The sequence below is a fragment of the Poecilia formosa genome, unplaced genomic scaffold (genome assembly GCF_000485575.1).
Source record: "Poecilia formosa unplaced genomic scaffold, Poecilia_formosa-5.1.2 Scaffold285, whole genome shotgun sequence".
Classification (NCBI taxonomy): domain Eukaryota; kingdom Metazoa; phylum Chordata; class Actinopteri; order Cyprinodontiformes; family Poeciliidae; genus Poecilia; species Poecilia formosa.
This window is the reverse complement of record NW_006800224.1, coordinates 452,466-475,821: the sequence shown is the minus strand read 5'-3', so window position 1 is coordinate 475,821 and position 23,356 is coordinate 452,466. Positions and strand designations below refer to the sequence as shown.

General features: G+C 37.7%; 4 protein-coding genes across 13 annotated transcripts in view; all 4 read left to right on the top strand.

Moving 5' to 3' along the window:
* The window catches only part of LOC103151574 (caspase-8-like), a 7,068-nt gene extending 2,893 nt beyond the window's left edge, over positions 1-4,175 (top strand). The window contains exons 4-8 of the mRNA XM_016681552.1: positions 1,168-1,521; positions 1,611-1,645; positions 2,719-2,824; positions 2,930-3,479; positions 3,637-4,175. Of these exons, the coding sequence (XP_016537038.1) occupies positions 1,168-1,521; positions 1,611-1,645; positions 2,719-2,824; positions 2,930-3,479; positions 3,637-3,784 (1,193 nt within the window). The 3' untranslated portion in view covers positions 3,785-4,175. The remainder of the gene's footprint in view (positions 1-1,167; positions 1,522-1,610; positions 1,646-2,718; positions 2,825-2,929; positions 3,480-3,636) is intronic.
* Positions 4,176-5,022: 847 nt separating this feature from the next.
* On the top strand, positions 5,023-9,331 carry catip (ciliogenesis associated TTC17 interacting protein). Of its 3 annotated transcripts, none has more exons than XM_016681543.1 (10): positions 5,023-5,289; positions 5,419-5,647; positions 5,760-5,945; positions 6,044-6,099; positions 6,738-6,824; positions 7,110-7,280; positions 7,372-7,496; positions 7,626-7,702; positions 8,834-8,901; positions 9,037-9,331. In XM_016681543.1, the coding sequence occupies exons 1-10, from the start codon at positions 5,155-5,157 to the stop codon at positions 9,223-9,225; spliced, it is 1,323 nt and encodes a 440-aa protein (XP_016537029.1). In that variant the 5' UTR covers positions 5,023-5,154; the 3' UTR covers positions 9,226-9,331. The 3 variants fall into 3 exon arrangements, with proteins under 3 accessions (XP_016537029.1, XP_016537028.1, XP_007571778.2); XM_016681542.1 differs by having other exon boundaries at positions 5,023-5,337; positions 5,371-5,647; XM_007571716.2 differs by having other exon boundaries at positions 5,023-5,647.
* A 505-nt stretch (positions 9,332-9,836) lies between these two features.
* casp8 (caspase 8, apoptosis-related cysteine peptidase) lies at positions 9,837-17,288 on the top strand. Of its 8 annotated transcripts, none has more exons than XM_016681548.1 (11): positions 9,837-10,195; positions 10,674-10,745; positions 10,892-11,019; positions 11,111-11,286; positions 12,207-12,312; positions 12,885-13,032; positions 14,543-14,601; positions 14,697-14,811; positions 14,942-15,069; positions 15,836-16,203; positions 16,965-17,288. In XM_016681548.1, the coding sequence occupies exons 3-11, from the start codon at positions 10,912-10,914 to the stop codon at positions 17,125-17,127; spliced, it is 1,371 nt and encodes a 456-aa protein (XP_016537034.1). In that variant the 5' UTR covers positions 9,837-10,195; positions 10,674-10,745; positions 10,892-10,911; the 3' UTR covers positions 17,128-17,288. The 8 variants fall into 8 exon arrangements, with proteins under 8 accessions (XP_016537034.1, XP_016537033.1, XP_016537031.1 ...); XM_016681547.1 differs by having other exon boundaries at positions 10,674-10,782; XM_016681545.1 differs by having other exon boundaries at positions 10,674-10,782; positions 10,889-11,019.
* A 1,447-nt stretch (positions 17,289-18,735) lies between these two features.
* tmbim1a (transmembrane BAX inhibitor motif containing 1a) overlaps positions 18,736-23,356 on the top strand; it is a 12,297-nt gene continuing 7,676 nt past the window's right edge. Inside the window, exons 1-2 of the mRNA XM_007571694.2 lie at positions 18,736-18,985; positions 22,785-23,102. Coding sequence (XP_007571756.1) covers positions 22,790-23,102 — 313 coding nt within the window. The 5' untranslated portion in view covers positions 18,736-18,985; positions 22,785-22,789. The remainder of the gene's footprint in view (positions 18,986-22,784; positions 23,103-23,356) is intronic.

Here is a 23,356-nt window from a genome sequence, read left to right as displayed (position 1 = left end):
TCATGTAAAATGTACTGTGTATAATTTCTTAGCAGGCCATATTTTCCAATCTAATTTTAAGTCTCCACTTTTGTTTTCTTCTACCACATTTAAATCAGGAATGTGGCCAGTGATGGTGGATGTGTACTTTTATTTTTTCTCCTTTCTTTTGTTAAACACATATGCATGATAAATATACAACTGCTAAATGTTCAATTTCAACATGCTCATAATCTTATCCATGCATGTTATCAGCCTACGTGTGTAGATTTAAATTACATAAAATCAAATCCCAATAATAAATCCAGTGTTGGTCAAGTGCCTAAATTATCTACAAACAATAATGGAAACAAGATAACTTTTATTACTGTTAGAAAAGCTTCTGATTTAATTTACAATTTTCATAATTTTAATTTATATTTTTTTTTATAAATTGTCTAAGACATGTGGACATAAGAAACTTCCTTAGAACAGATTAAAGTGAAAGTTAGTCAAAGGAAAACCTTCCACTCATGAGTTCAGGTGGAGATGGAGGGATGAGACTCACAAATGAAATCAAGGCCTGTAATGACGTCATAATGGGAGTAAATTTAGCTCATTGAAAGCCATTGAAAATGTGCAGTTCAGTATTATTGTAATTGTACTTACCTAATTGTGTGTAAATGCTTTATGAATGTGCTTATTATGGACTATGCAAAAGTAACATCTAGAAGAACTGGAAGACGCAGTAAAGTGAGAGTTTGGCTTTTATTAAAAGGCTCTTTTTTTTTTGTAAACTTACCATTTGTTACTTTACTTACACGTGAAAATTACTGCCTCCTGTTTCCTGTTGCATAGTATTTACCATGTGGGGGCAGCAAACACCACACTGTGGTTAAGGATATTTTACGGGTAACTAACAAAAGTCTCCTTTGTCCTTATCCAAGTGGCGGGAGTTTCACTTCCTTGAAAAGTCCATCAGTACAGCTTTTAGACTTTAACCCATACGACGGAATGTTTGGACCGTCTAAGTCGTGTGAAAATAGACGTTCGGCTGACTGGTTCTGACTCGTAAGTCGTTGACCTGCTAACCTGTTACTTCCTGCTTTCTTTGAGAAATCCTGCTTCAAAAGACATCAGACGAAGCAACAGCTTTAAGGTATTTGGGGTTCAGATGGTAAATGCTCTCTGAAGTTTTGTATACTTGAGCATCAGCGTGTGTAGTTATTGCAGGAATGTCAGCCAAAGAGACCCTGAAGCGTAATAAAACAAAACTCATCGAGGTTTTATGTGGAGACCACAAATTTATCCTCAACAAAGTTCAGGAGAAGAAGCTGATAACTTTGAGGGAATACAACAACCTCAGGAGCATCAACAAAGAGCATGTGGAGGGCCACGTTATAGAGCTTATGGATAAGATCATGAATAAAGGAGAAAAAACCTGCCAAAACTTTCTGGAGCTACTGCAAACCGACGATGTCGCTGAAACGTATCCTGACCTGGAGCATATAAAGCTCCAAGATGTTTTACCCAAGCCGGTTCCAGCTACCTCACCTTGCAGTGGTAATTCAGGAATCACTTTATTGCATTCTTATATTGTTTAGAGGTTGAGGAAACTGGTTTCATTTGTTTGTTTTTGCTTTCACTTTTAGCAGACATGGTGCCTGAGGCTAAAAGGCTGAAGAAGGTGAGTTCCTTGTGCGGAAACAGCAGAACGCTGTGGCTAACAGGCCAGTTTAACCCTGGATTTATTAAAGATAATAGGTTTACCTGCATTCATTCAGGTAACTCAGGAATAATTTATATTATAATATTGTTACACTTCTTAAGTCTGGAAGTCCTCTTTTCTACACAACTTTTTAAAAGTATGACATTGAATTTGCTTGTCTGACTTTCTCGGTTTGGATAATTTGAAAAATGTTCAATTGAGTTATTCTTCTGTTATTTTTTGCTACAGATAAACTTGTCTTTTTTGAAAAAGCTATGGTACAGATGACCAGTTATTGCATTTCAGTCCATTTCAGTTGTTTGATTCAGGGATGATCTGTAGTTATAATAAATTGGTCTATGAAGGATGTTGCACAATTTAAACAAATGGGAAGCAATGCTGACATGATCTGTGGGTTGAAATGAAGACATTAACTCATTATTTTAATAAATCAAGCATTGCCATCTCAAGATAATGAGATTGTTAAATAGTTATTATGAGAAAACAAGCTTGATTTCTCAATACTTTAAGAAAATTGATATAATGTAGCTTGTGACAAAAATTCAAACTGGAACTATTGCTTTATCAACATACAGGTCCTTCTAAGTACATTAGAATATCACCAAAAAGTTCATTTAATTTGGCAATTTTGTTTAAAAAAAAGTGAGTCATAACATGATCCTTGAATTTTAAGTTAGATTAGCCATGCTCATCTTTTTTTTTCATTTTGTCACTTGTCATTTCCTTTGCTTTAATCGGGCAGTATCGATATTGTTGATATATCATTCAGCTTTAATTGAAACTGTCCTGAATATGCCAGACCATAAAAAACCGTACTAAACCGCACCAATACATTCTGTGCTGTTCAATGGAAACGAGGCAGTGGATGTGTTTTGTGTGTGATGTCGTCATGATGATATTCATTTGAGTTTTCTGGAATGTACCTGTATATATTAAAGAGGTTTATAAACTCAGCATAGTATTGAAATGTTGATTAAAACATTTCTTGGCTATGAATTGAGTTTGAATGTGTCACATTGTCTCTGTTTTAGGATGAGGTTTATGAACTGAATAGCCAGCCTGTTGGTCTCTGCCTGATCATAAACAATGAGAATTTCCACAGCCTCAACGAGAGAAGGGGGACAAATAAAGATGCTGGTATGTTCATTTCAGACCTTTTGTTTTTCAAAATTTAACTCTTGTGATGTTTGGTCAAGTTTAATTTCTTTCTTTTTAAATAATATTTTTTTAAAAATCCCACAGAGAGTCTAGCAGACGTGTTCAGCTGGCTGGGCTTTAAGGTGCTGATGTGTAAAGACCAAACCAGGGACCAGATGGAACAGACACTGAAGTTATTTGCTTCTCTTCATGATGAGGAGAAACAACTTCAGCTACAGGAGTTGGATGTTCAGGAATGGTGTGGCCGCTGGCTCCCTGCTCCCCAGCAGCCGGTTCGGCACGGCGATGCCTTCGTTTGCTGCATTCTGAGCCACGGGTCATTACATAGAGTTAGTGGGGTCGACTCACAGCCTCTTGCAATTAAGGAAATAAGAAGATATTTTGTGGCCACTAAGCAGCCAGCCCTCACTGGCAAACCCAAAGTGTTCCTGATCCAGGCCTGCCAAGGCGACAAGATACAACGAGGAGTGTTGCAGAAAGACGTGGAGGAGGATAGTTTAACATCCATTCCTGAGGAAGCAGATTTTCTCGTTGCTGTATCCACTGTTGAAGATCATGTGTCCTTTAGACACCCAATAGATGGAAGCTGGTTTATCCAGTCGGTGTGTGAGCAGCTGCGGTTGCACTGCCCTAGGTAACTCATTATGTCTAATAAATCTCATGTAAAATGTTTTCCATTTTGTACTTCTAACAGTATAACCATTGCCCTCTATATGTTTGATGTTAGCTTTTTTTCTGTTCTAATCTATGTGCAGTTACAGTGACATGTTTTTTTTTCCTCCTAATTTCAGTGGTGAAGACATTAATTCCATCTTGCTTCGAGTAAATAACATGGTGGGCCAGAAGGAGGGCTCCATCTGTGTTGGCCTGAAAAAACAGGCGCCTGAAGTGAAGTTCACTCTGAGGAAGAAACTCATTCTGTCGCCACGTCTCACTTGAAGTCCGACAGCGAATGTGCAAGAGTGTGAAAAATGTATAGTGTGTGTAATTTCCTCAGCATACTGTATTTTTCAATCAAATTTTAAGTCTCAACTTTTGTTTTCCTCTACCAAATTTAAAAGGGTCAAAGTCAAAGGTGTGCCCTGTGATGGTGGATGTCTGCTTTTATTTTTTCTACTGTCTCCTTTATTAAACACATACGCACGCCAAATATACTACTGTTCTAAATATCCAATTCTGTTATACAGCAGAGTTACTAAACAACTAAATGTTCAATTTTAACATATTTATAATATGCATGCACATATTCATTGTGCATGCGTATTACAAGCCTACATGTATAGATTCAAGTTACATAAAATGAAATCCCAATAATAAACCCAATGTTGCTCAAGTGCCTAAATATTATTTGCAAATAATGACAGAAACAAGATAGCTTTCATTACTGTCTTCAAATTTAGAAGAAATGTAACTGATTTAGGAAAGCTTCTGATTTTCATTAATTTTATTTTTAAAATAAAATGGTTTTAATTTGCAAATATTTGTTTGTGGAGGTATAAACCAGACTACATGAGTTCTGTCAAGAACAATGGGCCCACAAGGAAAGCAGACCGAAGTCAGAATGGTTAACTCTTATAACCCAAGAGAGGGAAAAAGAAACTAATGGAAAAAAGCTGAGAAATTTCAAATTGTGGCCAAATGGATGGTTTGCTTGGACTTTGATCAACTAATGGCTCTCCAAACCTCCTTTGTTTTTGCAAGGATTTTGGTACCAGCAAATGGCCAGATCCTGTACTGCAGTTTGTTAGATGTATTGGATTGCAACAGCATAATCACAGTATTCATATCACAAAGTTAATTTTATTAGATGGAAAAACACCATTTTTGTCGCATATCATATTTGTTTTGTAGCAGATGTGTTTATTTTTAGAGCTCTCGGGGTGTCTCGCCGTAATTTTTACACCAGTTCCTTGCAGTTCCTAATTAATTTTAATTAGTAATAATAATAATAATAATAATAATAATAATAATAATAATAATAGTACATTTTAGCATCTACATATATATTTTTCCTTAAAAGAAAAAAAATATATATGTAGATGCTTCATTAATGTTTAATTAAAAGCAAACAAGCAAAAAAAACAACAACAACAAAAACAGTTTTCTTGTCCTTTAATTGACCTAATACATGAAAAACTGTTTCACATGCTGTATTTCCGGATTCTACTGCGGCTGCGCGTTGACAAACGGCGTCGTTACCATGACAACCCAAATTCGTCTCCGAACAGAAGCTGGAGGGTACGACGCAACTCAACCGTTGTTCGTGAGGAGTTTGTAAAAAGGCTGGAGGGAGAAAAAGCGATACATTAATGGAGTCGATAATGGAGGAGGAGGATGTTCCGACAGTCACTACAGAGTCCCAACCTGAAGGAGAGTTGGAAGCTTCAGAGGAGGCTGCCGCTGAAGAGTCCAAACATGACGACGAGTTAAAAGCTTCAGACGAGGTTGTCCCTGAAGAGTTCAAATATGAAGAGTCAAAAGCTTCCGAGGAAGCTGTCGCTGAAGAGTTCAAAGTTTCAGACGAGGCTGTCGCTGACGAGTTCAAATATGAAGAGTTAAACGTTTCAGACGAGGCTGTTTCTGAAGAGTCCAAACCTGAAGAAGAGTTCAAAGCTTCAGACGAGGCTGTTTCTGAAGAGTCCAAACCTGAAGAAGAGTTCAAAGCTTCAGACGAGGCTGTTTCTGAAGAGTCCAAACCTGAAGAAGAGTTCAAAGCTTCAGACGAGGCTGTTTCTGAAGAGTCCAAAATTGAAGCAGAGTTTCAAGCTTCAGACGAGGCTGTCAGTTTCTTGACCTCCATAGGTGAGTTTGACATTCAAACTTCCAGTTCTGTATTAAAAACAGCAAACATGGGGTGGGAAAACATTACTAGAGGTGTTTGGTGGTGTCAGCTGTGGCTTGTGTGTTCTTCCAGAGCCCGAGGAGCTGCAGAAGTGTGTGTTTTCAGAGACTCTGATGGTGATGTCTGAGAGTGGCGGCATCCTGGGGGAGTTCAGTGTGTCTGTGGAGTTCACCCACAGAGCCCTGGAGCCCTGCGTGATTCTGCACGCTCGGAGCCACGGAGCTATCGACGGCTCTCCCTGTGGAACAACGGTGACTGGTGAGATCAGTTATCCATCAGGTGATCACTGATGGTTCCATGTGTGCTTTGTTGTATATTACTGTACGTCTTCTCTTCTTCTACTATTGACTATTAAGCTTACCTAACCGCTGATCTGGAGGTCCTGGAGGAAGACTACCATGAGTATGTCAAGGTGAGCCCTTTAAACATCACCTCCTTTCAGGGCCGACCCAAACCTCTTTGGGGCCCTGTGCAGATTTTCATTTGGGTCCCCCCACAAACCATACCAACAGTTGAACAACAGATGCTCCATCATTTCTAGGCCAGCCTAAGTGTGTAACATACCTATTATTAGCATAATTTGTTATTAGCGTTCATGGTACCGGTGTTATTATGGCTATTGGTTTTAACCTTACAGGAGTAGCAAACTAAAAAATAAAACAAATTATAAATAAATTGAATTTTGAAATCCTGAGTGGTATTTAAATGTGCCACATTATTTTAACTATTTAAAAGTAACATCAGCAGACAAACATATATTTCCCAAACAGTGGCAGCAGCCAATACCAGGAAGAAATTAGCTTATTATTTGTGTACCAACACAAATAACGTGTTAACTTGTAGCTTTTCCATGTGTAATAGCATTTAGTTGACATTATTTAATGTTCTTTTTTTTATCACCCTTGTTTTTTTGCTCTTGGGGGCCCCCTGGTGATGTGGAGGCCTTAATCAGCCGCTTAACTTGAATGTCCCTACTTTTAATAACCAAACTGTTTATAGCAAAGTTTATTGTTTTAACAGTTTGCTTCTCCTTTCTAAAAACTCATTTAGCTCGACAGTTACAATGTTGAGAAGAGGAGTCACATGGTGCAACGTGGCAAACAGATGGTGATCAACAAATTCACCGTCATGGGAGAGGTAAAAATTAACAATGTCGCTTCCCGTGTTTTCAGTGCCTTTGGAAAGTTGTTCATACAGTTAAACCTTTACACATTTTGTCATGTTAAAACCATAATTTTCAAAACATTTCTTCTGTTTTACACACTGAAGACATGCCAAGAGTTATGAATAGTTTTGAAAACATTTTTAGCATCAACCCGTCTTTGTATTGACACCTGGCAGACAATAGCATACCTTCTGTTGTCAGATTACCTTTGGGTGTATTTCTTCTTGGTGTGTGTGTGTGAATGAATGTGAGCGAAGGACGTGACCGAGGAGGAGTGTGTGTCTTATCCCATGTCTGTCTTGCGTGGCCTGGTCACCGAGGGATCCAGCATGCTGTTGATGCGTCTCATGGCTCTGAGGAAGAAGGTTCCAAAGAACATGGTCTTCATCATCTTGGACCAAAGTTTACATATAAATCAGACCACTTTTGTAAGTAACTACAGCTGTGCGCGTGCACCAGGAGAACGTTGGCATGTTGGGGTAAACTGTGATGTTTTGCTCTGTTTTGGTGCACAATCAGAGTGAGCTGGACGTGAAAGAAATGCAGGTTCGCGGTGAGACCGTGGAGGTATTTGGGCTTGAGAGGATGGTTGGTTCCGCTGATGCCGACCATTCCACGTGGCACTGCTACTTCCTTGATAACGGGTGAGTTCGTGACTGTGAGTTTGACTTGCAACAAATAGGTTGCACATGTAAAAACTACTGTTAAAAATCGTTTTGGAAAATGATCTAATTGAGATTTTAGTTTACTTGAAATGTGCTTTTTGTTATTAGTTACTTGGCCAGCAGAAAACAGGTGGGATCTCCAGTCACAATGAAGTTTATACAGGAGCTTTCAAAGAAAGGCAGAGGTAAATAATTAAAGTGTTGACACCTTGTTGTAGTTTTGCTGGTTTCGTACACAACCTCTTCCATTACTTTATGGAGCTAATGAGCCGTTCTTCACAGGATGTTTTCATGCATGCTTTGTCAGGTGATAAAAGAAAATCATTTTCCAAGTCTTCTGAAAGGAAATTTGGTTATGTGCTTCTGAAAAAAAGATATTTCAACAAGAGCCCTCTCAGTTATTTTAGTTTTGTCATAATGTCTCAATTTTATCAGATTCCAGTTGTTCTATGCTGGTATCAGAACCACAATCAACAGAAACAAGGTGTAAAAAAAACTTCTTAAGACACAGGTAAATTATGTCACATTTCATTCTATTTATGATTATCTCTTAATACCTGAAAATACAGTGTACTCCTGCCCATTTGCAGTTCTGTGTTTGTGGATTTGCAGATTTTTCTCTGAACTTCCAGTTATTTGCAGAAAATTTGCCTATTCACACATTTTTCCATGTGAACATTTTTAACATATTCACATATTATTCACATATTCTGCAAATATGTAAAAAAGAAAAATAATGGCCTAAATTATTATTTTAAAATCATTTTTGCCAAAAGTAATTTTTGGCAAAAAAACAACAACAAAAAAAACAAACATAAAAATAAAACACCTTCTTCTTTGCCAAATATGTTTTAGGCAAAAATAAAAATTACTTTGGGCAAAAAAAGACTTACGCCTTTATTTTAGGGAGGTGACAATATTTAAGATATAATAAAGAAAATTCGACTTCAAAAGCTTATATACCTAGGAACAATGGTACTTGAATTCTATTGGCTACCATTTGCAAAATACCCAGTCCAGAACTAACTGCATAAATGCAGTGCTGTTTAAAGAAAAAAAAAAATCCCTCTTACAGCTTTCTTCTGTTTTTCTTTTTTAGGTCATACTTCAATGTTTTAGATCATCAAAAAACTTCAATATAAATTACTTTTTCACAGCATTGGTACACAATACTTTAACAGGTACAAAAATGAAGTAGAATGGGACAAAAATGTAATGCATGGACACAAAATGACCTTCAGACCCTAAAATATCCCATGCAAAGAAGAGCAGTGTTGACAGAGGAGTCATCTATGTTTGTTTTCTCTCTGTGTCAGGTCGTATGAAGATCCCTCTGGTGTGGCAGGAGGACATGCAGTTATACTCTCTGTATTTGGATAAAAAGGTACCCATGGTTTGGTTTTTACAAAACAAAAGCTTATTATCGGATGCTTATTTATTTAAAGTCGGTCGAGGTAATCACGAACCTTCCCAACAAACAGAAGAGTATTAATTGTATCCCCGTTTCCCACCGTGGCAGGACTTCCTGAAAGCAGAACACAATTCATACCTGAGGGAGCACCCAGAGCTCCGAGCCCTCCTGTCCGATTTCATACAGGACTTGCTGATTGTGAAACCGGACAACATCTTCCAGTTTGCTCGAGAATACTTCCCTCCTTATTCCACCTACCATTCCCCGGAGTCTAACCCGAAAACCCCCTCACCCTGAAACACTTTAACAGGAACATCACCCACACCTAAAAACATTATTTTCTTACTCCATGCCCGTCAATGCTTTTATGTACTTCCTTGTAATTTTTAATTAGTTTACCTTATTTGTTCATGTCGTGTTGTATTTTTAACATAGAATTTAAGGTATGAAGGGAAACTTAAAAATTGCAGACTTGCAATTTTAAAGTTGCCTTTCTGAATTTATTTTTACTTAAGATGTAGACCCAAGAAATGTTTTTAACCATTTAAAAAAGTTTCTATTTAAGATGTGCCTCAGATACGACACACTTTCTTGGTAAAAAAAATGTTGGAACTATTTTCCCACCTTGATAATTGCAATAAGACCATTCTTGTATATAAAAATGTTAATACTATTTTTGCTTTTACTTCAGACAGCATGAACTAAATAAAAAACTTTGAAAGAACATTTTTTTAAGGATTTTTTCTTTATTCATATCTGAAGCAAATGCCACTCACAACATGGCGGCGAACTTCACGTACTTACTGAACGTTTCTGCGTCTTCTGCCCCGCTGATTTCGCAACGCAAAAAAAGGAAACGCAGATAGTACTTTTAACATTAAAAGCTTGGAGTGTTTCGGTGAATATTATGAGCGCTTACCAAGCATTCTAAACTAAGTTGTCGTAGACTAATTTTCTAAGAATAAATAAATTAAAAAGAAAAAATAAAGAACGAAAGCGTCACGTAGTTTGAAGAAAACGCGGCAGGAATTACAATGTTGAATGATAATGACGTTCTGCTTACCGCTCAGTCAAAACATGCGCTCATTTCCTCTGAAAGTGAAAGAAACGCATTTCACTCAGCGAAAAGCTGCTTTAATAACCACCACCCAATTTGGTACTTTGTGTTTTTGTTTCGAGAAGAAATCCCCCCACCAAGTTATCAACTTCTGAAGAGACTTTTCTTCTTTTCGACGCTTTTATTTGACCTTGTCAGCCGTCGGCTTCAGTGAGTATGTTAAACTTCGTTCATTTCAAACTTCGCCACCGTAGCTCTCCTGGGGTAACAAAGTTCTTAAAAACTTAGGTCATGACAGGCAATGATACGTAATGCGGTGTGAAAACCTTTTCGATCATTGAAATAGTTTATTGTTTTAGTAAGAACAATTTAAAGTTTGTTTTTTTCAGTGATGACATTATGACGTAAGCTGAATTCTTATATGTGTAATATTAATGTAAAACATAAAATGTCTTATTGATTTAAATTAGCAAATTACTTTTTGATCAGTCATGAACTACATTTTTCGTTGCCCTTTATTTAAAGACACACTAACAGAAGTACAAAAATAATCAAGTTACATACCAAAAAAAAAACAAAAATCCCTAACAGCCTCTGTCTATATGATGGAGTTAATTGCTTTAACACGGAAGTACTCCTGTTTTTCTTTCCAGTTTAACTGTGCTGTATTTCCATGTAATTTCTCTAGGAGCATACCAAAGAGTTAGTTCAAGTCAGAAGTTACTAAAAAAAAATCCTAAAGTCATTCATCACAGAAAAGGGGAGTCAGTATTGTCCTCACTTGCTGGAATTTATCAGTCTGATGGAAATGAAAGACAATTTTCCTTTTGGGACCTTTTTACAGATACTCTCTGATTATGTTTTTTTTATTATTATTATTTCTTTTGTAATCTTAATCCCCAGCAGCTCCAGCTTTGACAGCTGAGATGAACAGGCCACTGCTGGCTCGGATTGACGACGACCTGGACTCTAGAGAGGTAGCAGAGCTATGCTTCCTGTGTAGCGATGTCATCAACAGAAAGCAACTTGAGGAGGTGAGCGGCACATGTTTGGAGATCTTAAGTGTGTCTGAAGTTTCTCTCATCATCTATTTGTGTGTTTTTTTTGTTGTTGTTCATCCCGCAGATCAAGTTTGCAAGGGACTTGTTCGTGAAACTGGAGGAGAAAGGTTTCCTGAACAGCACATTCCTCGCTGAGCTGTTCCGCACCACCCGTCGAGCAGATCTCCTCAACATGCTGGAGAGTGACAGCAGAGAAAGGGAGGAAACTGACGCCTGTCCTGCTTACCTGTCTGAATACAGGTAACAAGAGTACTGATGTAGCAGTGTTGATCAGGTTGTGGTTTGTTACTTTGAATATGAGGTGCAGGGTTCCTGCACATCCATAATGAACTTTTCCAAGCTCTCAGGCCTTTACGATTATTTTAAATTTGGAAACACTGATGTTTGCCATGCATCCATGGCAGATATTTATGCTTTTGACACAAACTAAATATGAAATCTTTAAAAGACACGAAGAAGAAATGGAAGTGGAAGACCAGAGGGAAAAATGATAGAATGATTGAAAGAAAAACAGGGCACAAGAAAGGATGGAAAGAAAGAAGGATCCTATAAAGGGCATCAGGGAGAAATGACACAAGAAAGAACGAGAAAGACACCAGAAAGGAGAAAATGAAACAAAGTAATTAGGATACAAGGAAGGGCAAAATGAAGGAAGGGAAGAGGAATAACACTTAGACTGTCTGAAGATGCCAAGTTATATATATTTAGCAATAAATTGTTATTTGTATATTTAATTATGTATTTAAAGGCACACCTGTGATATTTCTGTGTTTTTTTCTTTGTGTTCCGGTGGCCAGGTGACAACATTTTGTTACCAGTTTCATTGTTGTGCCTTTGTGCAACAACAATATAATAAGTCTAAGTCTTATGAAAAACATCAAAAGGCCACAAGGAAGGAAGAAAACAACAAAGAAAGTGAAAAAGATTCAAGAAAGGACAAGAAAGATACGAAAGGCACACATAAAGGAGGACATGAAGGGAGGATGGAAGGAACTAAAGCCAAGAGAAAAAATACAAAATGAAGGACTTAAGAAAGGAGAGAAAGAAAAACAGACACAAAGACCTAGAAAGAAAATACTGAAATCGAATTCCAGACGTTACAACAGAGCTGTATAAGTTTCAACTTTGTTTTATTTGAACTTGTATGCTCTCACCCCAAGGTTGATGCTGTACAAAATACACGAGGATTTGACCGACGATAAGGTGGAAACGTTGAAGTTCCTAGTTAACGATCAGATCGCCAAACGACAACTGGACAAGAGCAGCGTGAGAACACACCCACACAACAGCAAATAATTACCTCAAATCTCTATGTTGTACTTCAGTGATATGTTGGCCTGTCACAATAAATCAGTTATTCGATTAATCACATGATAAATTAATATGAGCTCCCATCATTTTGAATCGCATGATTTATTGTTTTTCTCTATTCTCTCTCTTTCTAAAGTCTTCAGTCGGTCTCAGCTCTTTTTTGAATCTTGTTTTAAAGAACTTTGTTCTGTTTACAGAGACTTCACATTTTATTATATCTAATCTTTCTGTTGTTGTTTTGTTTAGTTTTTTTTGGATATTTAAAATGTAAAGTTCCAGTGTTAATTGCACATTAGAATTTAAAGCTTGCTGGCCTTAGACTGAAAATGTGTCCTTGCATTATTACACACTTGAAAACGATCTCAAAACAACAATATGATTGTTTATTGCAGCAATGTCTAAGATAATTTATCGTCCACCAAAATTTTCTGTTGTGACAGGCTTGGTGGTGGCTGGGGCTTTGTAGTTTTCATAAAATTTGTGAAAATCTAAAAAAAAAAAAATCTTCCTTTCTCTGAATATTACAGACAGCTTTAAATGTGTTTGCTGAAATGGAGAAGGCAGGTCTGATCTCTAAAGACAACGTCGATAAACTCCACGAGCTCATGATCAACACCGATAATGTACCGCTGGCAAAAACTGTCAAAGGGTACAAAGACAGACTCCCTCCCACAGGTAAACATGAGCACAGTGACACAAGTTTTGTGATTGTTAGTTTTGCCTCAGGGTTGGTAGTCAGAGAGCTACCAACCTTGAAACGAGGCCTGTCGTTTCAAAGGCTTAGTTGCTACAGTAGGAATTAGTGAGCTGTCATTGACTTTAAAAATGACTTTAATGTCAAATTGGTCCTTGTGGTTTTCAAAAACAATCTGAAAATACGCTCTTTCTGTGCAGTAAGATGTTCATTTTAAAAGAGAAATCTGGGGATATGTCAATTTTTTTCTGGATTATTTATAAAAAAGAAACAAATGAACATGTCATTTAAGGATTATGATAAGAACAATAGTAGTTTAATGATAAAAATCTAATCTATTATGAGTCAGCTGACATTTAGCTACTGTTTATTAAGATTATAAAGAGACAAAATATAATCTAAATATACAGAGTCTGTAGATTAGTAGTACAGACAACTTATCAATGCAAGGGTATGAATTAATTTTAAGAACTTTGGTAAGTAATGCTGATTCAGAATCTAATAGTTAGCAAAGAAATTGATTGAAAAACCTAAAGCTGTATTTTGATCTGTTTTGCTAAAAGGAAGGAAAGAGGAGGGAGGAAAAGAAACATGGCGGCAACAGATGAAACCAAGAGTTTCAGAACGTCCAAGCCTGTCAGAGTTATTTATCACAGCAAAATTGGAAATATAGTCCCTTATTCTGTCATTTGGACCCTTCGCGAACACGACCAATGCATCCATCTCCTCTGACTCCGGGGAGCATTTAGCTCTGACATACAGTCTTCCAACGTTTCCATTAATGGGTTGTAAAGTGACAGTTCTCTTCTGCCACCAGGACTTTAGGGCTCCAGAGATTCCCAATGTGACTCTGAATGCATCCAAATTGCAGATGAACAACCTCAATGCCCTTTAAAGCCGGCTCCACCGTGGTGTTGGAGAAAGCATTACCCTTGAAATTTAAATGTATTGTACTTTGCGGATGGAAAAACACAGTTAGCCAATGTAAGAGGCTAATTGGAGATTTGATCATTTTAGAAGGAATAACTTTCTCTTCATGGTCAAAAGTTTCTTACTTTCCGATTTTCTGTCACTCAACTCACGTATGGCCAAAGCCAGAGATGCCACATGTGACTTGAAGGCCCAATCCAAAGAAGACTTTTGGTGTAAAGGGTAAAAACAAGTTCCCAAAATCCAGAACATATTCCTAAATTATTACTTCCTACGTGGCATTGGAGAGACTGAACATATCCAGTTATACTTAATCACAATATTGGCGTAGGCAATTTGGAGCAAAAGCCAGGAAAACCTTCATTGCTTTGGAAACGCATGATTTTGTGAAAGTCATTCTAATAACTAAACTAAAAGTTTATTTAAGCTACTTAAACTTAGCTTAAAGGAACTAGCCAGGAAAACAGAGTGCTTGTATATGAAAGACCAAAGTACAAAGATGTGTTTTATGTTGCTGTATTTAAAATAAATGAATACAATTTATGTCTGTTTGTCTTTCAGGTCCAGGAGGAGGCGTTAACAATCATAGTGCACAACAGGAAACGATGCCATCTGAAGACGTAATTAACTTGGAACAATCCAAGTTGCTTCTTCTACCATTTGTTCGTTCTTTTCAGGCCTTTGTCTCAGCTGGCTCTGTGCTTGTGTCCTGTAGATAGACGAGTTCTACAGTCTGACGCAGAATCCTCGAGGTTGTTGTGTGATCATCAGCAATGAGGACTTCACGGGCTCTAAATACAGAAAACGTCTTGGAAGCAAAATGGACGACGGTAGGTTTTTCTAGTTTTTTTAATAACTTTCTGTCCTGATTTATGCATTTGCATTAAGTTTCATGTGTTGCATATTGCAGTCATGAATCTAAATGTGCTTTGATTTGGATTTTTCTTCTATGTGACGCAGAAAATCTAAGCAACCTGTTCAAACGCTTCGGCTTTGTTCCAATCATACACACAAACCTGACAGCTGATAAGATTACAGAGATGCTCAAAGAGCTGAGCAAGAGGGATTTTTCTAAAGAGGATGCCTTGGTAAGGGATTTTTTTCTTGCATACAACAGTTTTTTATTTATGTGTTTTAAATTATATAAATTACATACACTCACATCACTAATTTTATTAGGTGCATCTTACTAGTATAAGGTAAACCCCCTTGTTTAGAACTGCCTTTAATGTCAATAATGTAACTTTTATAAGAAAAAAATATATATTTTTACATATTTGTTAAAACTTTCACCATGTCGTGACAGTTTGTTACAAGACTGGTAATCTGGGAAAAGATTGGTTTCCTGCACCTCTTCCCTAAGCTGCTATTGCCTTTTGAAGAAATGTGCCGACAAAACAACCAATCAGAGCTAAGGGAAGGGTCCTAGTGCATTTGCTACTGACAGCGCTAAGACCCGCCTCCTGGCACTGATTGGTTGTTTCTAGTCAGCGCTGAGAAGGTAGAGGAGTTAAATTTTTTCACAGATTATCCGTCTCATACCATACTATAATGATATAGTGCCAGTTTCAACAATTAAAAAAAAATTCAAATGAAATGTACATACTGCAGCTTTAATTCCGTAAACAAGAAACATTCCTGAGAGATTTTTGGTCCATTTTGACTTGATAGGATCACACAATTGCTGCAGATTTGTTAGCTGGATGTTCCTCTGTTCCAGCACAACTCAAATCCTCTAAGTTTATTTGATTAGTTGTTACCGTTTAAGCTAAACTTACCTAAATCCAATTCAAACTTAGAGATGATACACCTTAGAATAATTCCCCCCGCCCCTTCCTTCTTATCTTCTCTAAGGTGGTGTGTGTGCTGTCCCATGGAGAAAGAGGCATCATCATTGGCACTGATGGAAAGGAAGTGAAACTGGACAATCTGTTTGATCTGTTCAAGAACGTCCCCTCCTTGTTTGGGAAGCCCAAGCTCTTCTTCATTCAGGCATGTCAGGACGAGGTGCCTCTGACGGCAACTCAAAAGACAAACCAGGATGAGCAATCCAAAGAGACGCCATCCGATTCTGTCTTCTCGGATGCAAGTTGTCCTTCTAAGGATGGAGACATTTTGATTGGCATGGCCACAGTGCCTTACAGCAAAGCTTATCGGCACACAGAAAAGGGCTCCATATACATCCAGGTACTCTGCCAGGAGCTGGAAAATGCAGCTAACAGGTGAGATGGTTTTATTGTGGTAAAGTATTCGCTCCAGTTCACACAAAGGCCCGGTATAATTTTTGAGTGATACCGCCATAGTTGGATTTTAAGCAACTTAATACAGGTTGAATTTGTCATTTGTTGTGATTTTATTGTTTGTTTTTTATGGAGTAGTCTGTGGAAAATTAGGAAATGTAAAAAGAAAAACCCACAAAAAACAAAAAATATTTCCAACACTTAAAGCCACAGGTGAGTCTAATCTTTATGGAAAAATGACAAACACCAAACAAACAAATTTTAGCATGAATACATGTCGGTATGCATTGGTTAATATTTTCTGTTCAATCTCTTTTCATCTTTTTAATAAACTTTTTCTAACACTCCTTAAGTAGGCCACTGGAAACAGTTTTTTAGTGACCTAGCAGTCTGTAAGTCAGCCATTAGTTTACACATAAAAACATATGTCTTAAAGAAAAGTAGTAGATGTAAGGGATGAAGTGAAATAACTGGTTTTAAGCTATGCATTAAGGCGCAAAATGGTGGACAGAACCCGACCTGCCATTTGCTGACCCTGAACATAGTTGGTGTCCACTTGTAAAAGTTTAGCCAGTTTGCGCAAAGAAAGCAGTCCAGAAAAATCTACTTTAAAATGTTTCCAGTTTTCCAGGTTTGGAGCAACCTTGGTCTTCTTGACTATGTTTTGGTGGTGTGTTGTTACGTTGTATAAATCAGGTTGAATAATTTTTTTATTTGTTGTCTTTTTCTTGATTTATTTACAGCCCAAAGAGAGATGACATACTCACCGTCTTAACGCGTGTGAACAGGAAGGTCAACAACCATTTTATGATACGCAATAAGCAGATGCCAGAGCCCAAATACACTCTCACCAAGAGGCTCGTCTTGAGATTTGTTGAACTGTCCGGAACCGTGCCTACGTATTAGATGATCTGATATGCGCTGGATTCTAGTTTACAAGTGTGCATGGATACGAGTCTTTGAGTTTCTGAATGGTTCTGTTTGTTAGGTGAATTTTTGCATTTTGGTAAATCAAACATAAAAGTTGTCACAGATTCACATATTTTGAAATTTATTAAATAAATCAAGAAGAACATGAAAAAAAGGTCTGTCTTTGTTACTTGTTTCATTCAAGTTTATTGTAAAATTTTTATAATAAACTTAGTAAAAAATCTTATAGTAAAAAATCTACACCACAGGCCAGACGACAGGCAGATAATTTGATAAAAGGGTTTGTGGAGCATGTCAAAGTCTCAGGAATGCGCTCATCAAAAGTGATGTGTTTAGCATTTTAGGTTAAAGATTTAAAAAAATGTTTTGATCACATCCATTCATGAGTGAGATTTCACGTTTTGTTCCATGCTGTACATCATTCTGAGGGAAACCAAGACCTTGCAGGAGGCACTGTGACATCAGAATGTCGCACTCTGGTGTCACGGTTCCACACTGTGACATCAGAGTGTGACATTGCGATGTCAGTGTCTTTATGATGTCACAGTATATCTATGATGTCACACTGTCCTTGTGATGTCATAGTGTATTTGTGATGTCACAGTGCCCTTGTGATATCACAGTGCCTTTGTGATGTCACTGTGTCTTTGTGATGTCACAGTGTATTTGTGATGTCACAGTGTATCTGTGATGTCACATTTTCTCTATGATGTCAGTGTATATGATGTCATAGTGTCTCTGTGATGTCACATTGTCTCCATGATGCCACAGTGTCATACTCTGATGTCAGTCTCACACTGATGTCATAGTGCCAGTAATTTGAATATAAACTTCAGGTTCTAAACAGTGAGAAAAACAATGCATAAACTGCTAAATTACTTGCATTTCTCTTTACATTAATTTTATTTAAATGGTAGACATGGCAACTACGATGTCTCACTTGGGTTTTGCAACTGCATTTGCCTAAGAAACTGAAATGAGCATGTCATATTCCCACATACAGAGCTACAGCTCAGGTTAAGACATAAGTAGGGTAAAAGTTTCATAAATCACAACTGTGTTTTCAATCACCTTCTGATTAAACAATTTATCCCAGGCTGGTCTTTCAATTATGTTTTTATTATGTTTGTCTTAATCCAAAGTGAATTAAAAGCCAGTCCAAGAATTTAATATTTTAAGCTACAGATGAACAAATGTAAACAATGTATATGTAAATCAGAAACTGATTTCAGTATCTTTACCCTGTAATGTTACAGTAGCATTACAGAGCCTGTTTGGCGAGTGGTTGTTCCGCCCCCTAGTGGAATTGTACCCTGGGTGGTGATGAGTCATATAACCCCATATCGAGAAGCCTTAAATTGTATTTGATGGATTTTAAGCCTAATTACAACATGGCATAAACTATAGAGTAATAATAGATTCACAGGTTTATACTTAGAATGACTCAAATCGAAGCGTAAAGTAAAAAGAAATCAGAGTCAGGAATATTGTTACTGCTGTTGGAGGTCAACGAAGGAATAAACCAGGGTGGGCTGCTCTGAAACAAACCTGCTAGTGATAATGTAACTGACCCTGGGTCGAACATGAGGCCCTGTTGCTCCCTCTGCGGGTGTGTATTGGGTGTGTTTCACAGATTCCTCCGGACTCCACCCAGCAGCCGTCCTCGCTCCACAGTTCGTGGAAAACCTTGTCACTGTTGCTACACATCGGCCCGACTGCTTCTGTCTCGAGGGCTTAAAAGCGACCTGTCTCTTCTGTAAAAGGACCGGAAGTGAGCACCTCGAGGGAGACAAACTGTGGGAATATAAGAAGCAGCTGGACGCTTCATAATTCGGTAAGTTGAACCTCGTAGTTTCCATGGCAGCTAATGGGGCCTTTTAGGGCTGCATATTCACGGTGGAGTCAATTTTGATATGGTGAGTTTTCTGAGAGACAGAGAGAGCGAACAGCGCCTCAGTGATTCACCTGAAAGGCTCGTTTGTTACTTCATGTTTGGCTCTCCGAATCAGGATGGAGGAGGACGCTCGAGCCTTCCGACTCAAACTTTATCAGCCATGTTTTTGTCCCACGGTTCAGTCAAAATAAAGTCACTTAAGATGTTATTCTTTCGACCAGCAGCTGTTTAGTCTCCTTTCCTGAAACCGTTGTGAAATAGATTTAATGGCTTCATTTTGCTTCTTGTGTGAATTTATCTGTTTTCCACCAACGTTTTCCCCTGACACGGGACGTACCTTTTGGTTTTGATACACGTTTGGAGTCAAATATTCATAGAACTGGTTTTTGTGAAAACAATAGGGCTGGTTTCCTAAAGAGCCACAGTAAGTCATGACATCATGACTCTGAGCCAGTATGCTGATCCCAGTCTTAGATTAGACAACACTTTAGCAGAATATCTTTATTTTTGAAAGAATTGCAAACAGATATAATTTGAGTAAATACATGTAATTTTCTAATAATTTTCATCAAATTAAAAAAAAACCTCTCCAAACCTCACTTTTAAAAAGGTACCCAACATGCTAAACCATGAATTACCTGAGATTAAAAACAGTATTTTGAAAGATGAGTTTGGTTTCTCTAGCTGCACCCAGTCCTGATAATTACCCTTACCTAATCTGTAGGATAAAATATGTATAAGTGGACCTATCCAACGGTGTTAAATAGGCTGAAAGATTTGAATGAAATTTACATTTGTCAGTCTGAAAAGAGTTACAGAGCCATTATCATCAAAACATGGAGGAGTGGTGAATGTCTTTGGCCTCACTGACCTTTCAGTATTACTCTGAGAGCACATTGAAAACTCATCCAGGAATTCACAAAAGAACCTGTGACAGCTAAGGAACCACAAGTCCACTTGCCTGAGTTGGGGGAGAATATAGCATCTATTTATATAATCCTGGAGGTGAACGTCCATTCATCAGTTTCTGACTCTAAGCGGGTTATACAGCAGGACCATTATTCAAAAGGTACCAGTAAATCCACCTACGAATGGCTTAAAAACAAGAAAATAAAGGCTTTTAGCCTAGTTGGTTCACTCCATAAAGGACACAGAGGTGGGTGGAGTACCCAAAAATTGTACACGAGTAAGAGAAGAACTACTTCAACAACATCCCAACAAAGCTGGGGAGTGTTTGTGACACAGAAATGAACTTTTTCTGACAATCATCCAAAACACAAAATGCATAATTAGTTTAAAAACATAAACATAGAGGTATGTCTTTGATAGAAAAACTTTTTATTTTGAATCTCAAATTTGACACTAATTGGTTTGACATGAAATGTAAATTCAGGTTATAGAAAAAAAACATCTTCATTAATGCCTTAGATATTGCTACTCCTCATTCATGAAAAAAACTTCAACTCTCTATAGCTGTTTGTTAGCTATAGCTAAAAACCTGGACAATAAAAATAAAATTTTTCCTGTGTTAATTTACCTTTAACACAAAATAGATTCCTGTTTTACTAATTAGTAAATTGGTAACTAGTTTCCTAAATTGCTTACGAATCCGTTAAATTAGTAACTATACTATTGAGATGACATTTTGTCATTCCAAATAGCCACTTTCCAAATATTGAAAAGATCAGATTTATTTATTAATTTAGGCTATTTTTAATCTTTCCATACACATGTAAAAAAAAAAAAATAGGAAAAACACAAAATGCTTTAATAAAAAACAAGGACAAAACTAGTGCAGAAATACTCAAGCAAAATTTAAGTTCCTGTCAATGGCAACTAAAGTGTAGATAGAAGCATGTGCTTCTTATTTCTATGCCTAAAGCAACATCACAATAAAAACATTGCCATCTTTCCTGGATATTTTTCTTAAATAAATCTCCAAGAGTCTGTAGACAAACGTGTAACGACAACAACCATAATCCAACCTACTTGTAGTTGATTGGAAAATTATTTCTGTACGTTTTCTTAAATTTAAACACAGTTTTAGCAATTATTCCACACCAGAATCATTTGTATGCGACGTTGTAACACAGTAGCCTTAAAGATTATTGTTTTGACTGGATATTTTAATAATCTTAGGAAACATGGCTGATCTTTTTTTTTTTTTTTTTTTAATATTTAATCAGATTGAGGAAATGGATTTTATTGGACGGGAAGTAGGAGAGTTTTCTTTTAAATGTTGCACGTTCGCTTGTTCCCGAGTCATCATGACTCAGAACCACATGACTTCGGCTTATTGTGGTGCTTTTATTTAAAAAAAAAAAAAAGACAGAAAACCTCATGAAATACTGACTGATATGGTTTGCAACAAGTTTGAAGCTCCGCCCTGTTGCTCAAACTCGTCTAGAAGCGAAACCTGACGCTCCTCTCCGTCTGATTCCAGGAACCAACCAGAACAAGCTGCAGCTCTGCAGCTTGTTCTGTGACCGCGCTTTTCCAATTCCAGCGACTGTTTTGTGTCCGGTGGTTGCCTGGCAGTGCACCGTGATGTCACGACAGCTGTGTGTGTGTGTATTTTCCCCCTAAAAGCCCTGTTAAAAATGAATTTAGACGCCAACATGTAAATAGGAAAACCACCCACTAATCTGTTCTTTTTAATAGGTGGCTCTGCTTGTTAGTTTAAATGATATTTCAGGCTTTGCTAAATTTTTCCCCCCTTTTTTAAAAGATTTTATTGGAGGTCCATGTGTTTTTAATTAACCACATGCTTATTCGTGTCCACATCCATTAGGATGTCGCTCAGCGTGTTGAAGTGTTAAATAAAATCTTTACACACACACACGCACACACACGCACGCGCACACACACAGTCACACAGCTGGGCTTGAGTTGGACTCTGTTTTTTATCAGTTTATATCTAAGTATTTGGATTTCCATGATTAATTTGGTCCGTAGGGAAAAGCAAGGATATTATTAGTGTCTTAATAATGTAGCAGGGTCTCATGGGGGAATCCACCAGGCTGATGGGTTACAGGCCTTCTCGTTAAGGCCGGACTTTGTTCTGCTTTCCTCTAAAGACAGAGAAGAGAGGTCTGAGGAGCGAAGCACAGTCTGCTTCTAGTTACACATGAACGTCGGCCAGAAAGGAACGTTTCTACATATAAAGAGTCGCTGAAGTTCGACTAGGTAGTTTCAGTTGCTGTGTAAGTGAACTCCCCCTCCTGATAAAGCATATATGAGAGGAAGAGGGTGGGAGATGTTGTGGTCATGATAAAGGAGGAGGGTAGTGTGCTAAATTTGGCTTATTCACTATCAACATCATTGCAGTACCATATTTTTATAGCATCACACAGGTCTAGAACTGGACAATAATTTGGTGTTAATGATCTTATGGAATTTTTGTTTTTCAAGATTTAATATCTTGGAAATGTTGATTGTTTTTTTTTTGTTTGTTTTTTTTTAAGGTTTGGGTTTTCGTATTTCAGAGTGATGTCAGCTTGACCGCCATCTTGTTTGACAAGTGTGTTTTACAGCTTCTGTTCATTTGGACTTTGAATTCAGGTCAACTCTGCGACGAAATAAGACTTTTTTTTTTTTAATCACAAGAATAGTTATGATATTACCAGAATATTATGAGGATATAATCAGAATAAAGTCGTAATTTTCTGAGACCTCCACAGTGTAAAAAATAACAACAAACTACAATGAGGATTCTTTGATTCCTCTTCCTCCTCAACAGGCGTCATGTCCAGGTCAGACTACCCTCCAGGGTATGAGAACTCCCATGGTCCGATGTACCCACCTCAGGGCGGGGGCTACCCGCCTCCACCTTCTTATGGCTTCCCCTCCTATGGCGGTCCTCAGCCGGGTCAGCCTTTCGCTCCCTATCCAAGCGACCCAAATGCCCCTCTCTACCCGGGCCAGCCAGCGGGGTATCCTGCCGCTCCGTACCCAGGACAGCCTCACCCTGCAGGACCTCCAGGATCGGGCTACCCTGCCCCACCACCAATGCCTCCAGTCATGCCCCCCACCATCCCATCAGGGGTTCTGAGCTCAGGTAAGGGGCCGTTTATCTTACTGTTGTCCTGCAGAACATGCAAAGCATTTTACTTCTTCGAAATTGTCCACAATTTATCAGCAACACAAAGCAACCTTGTTGAAACTGTGTCCTTTAAAGTCTTAAAATGTCTTAAATTTATAAATTAAAATTAGGGCTGTTGTAAACGAATATTTTAGTAATCGAGTAATCTATCGATTATTCTTACGATTAATCGAGTAATCGGATAAAAAAAATTATAAAATGAAATATTG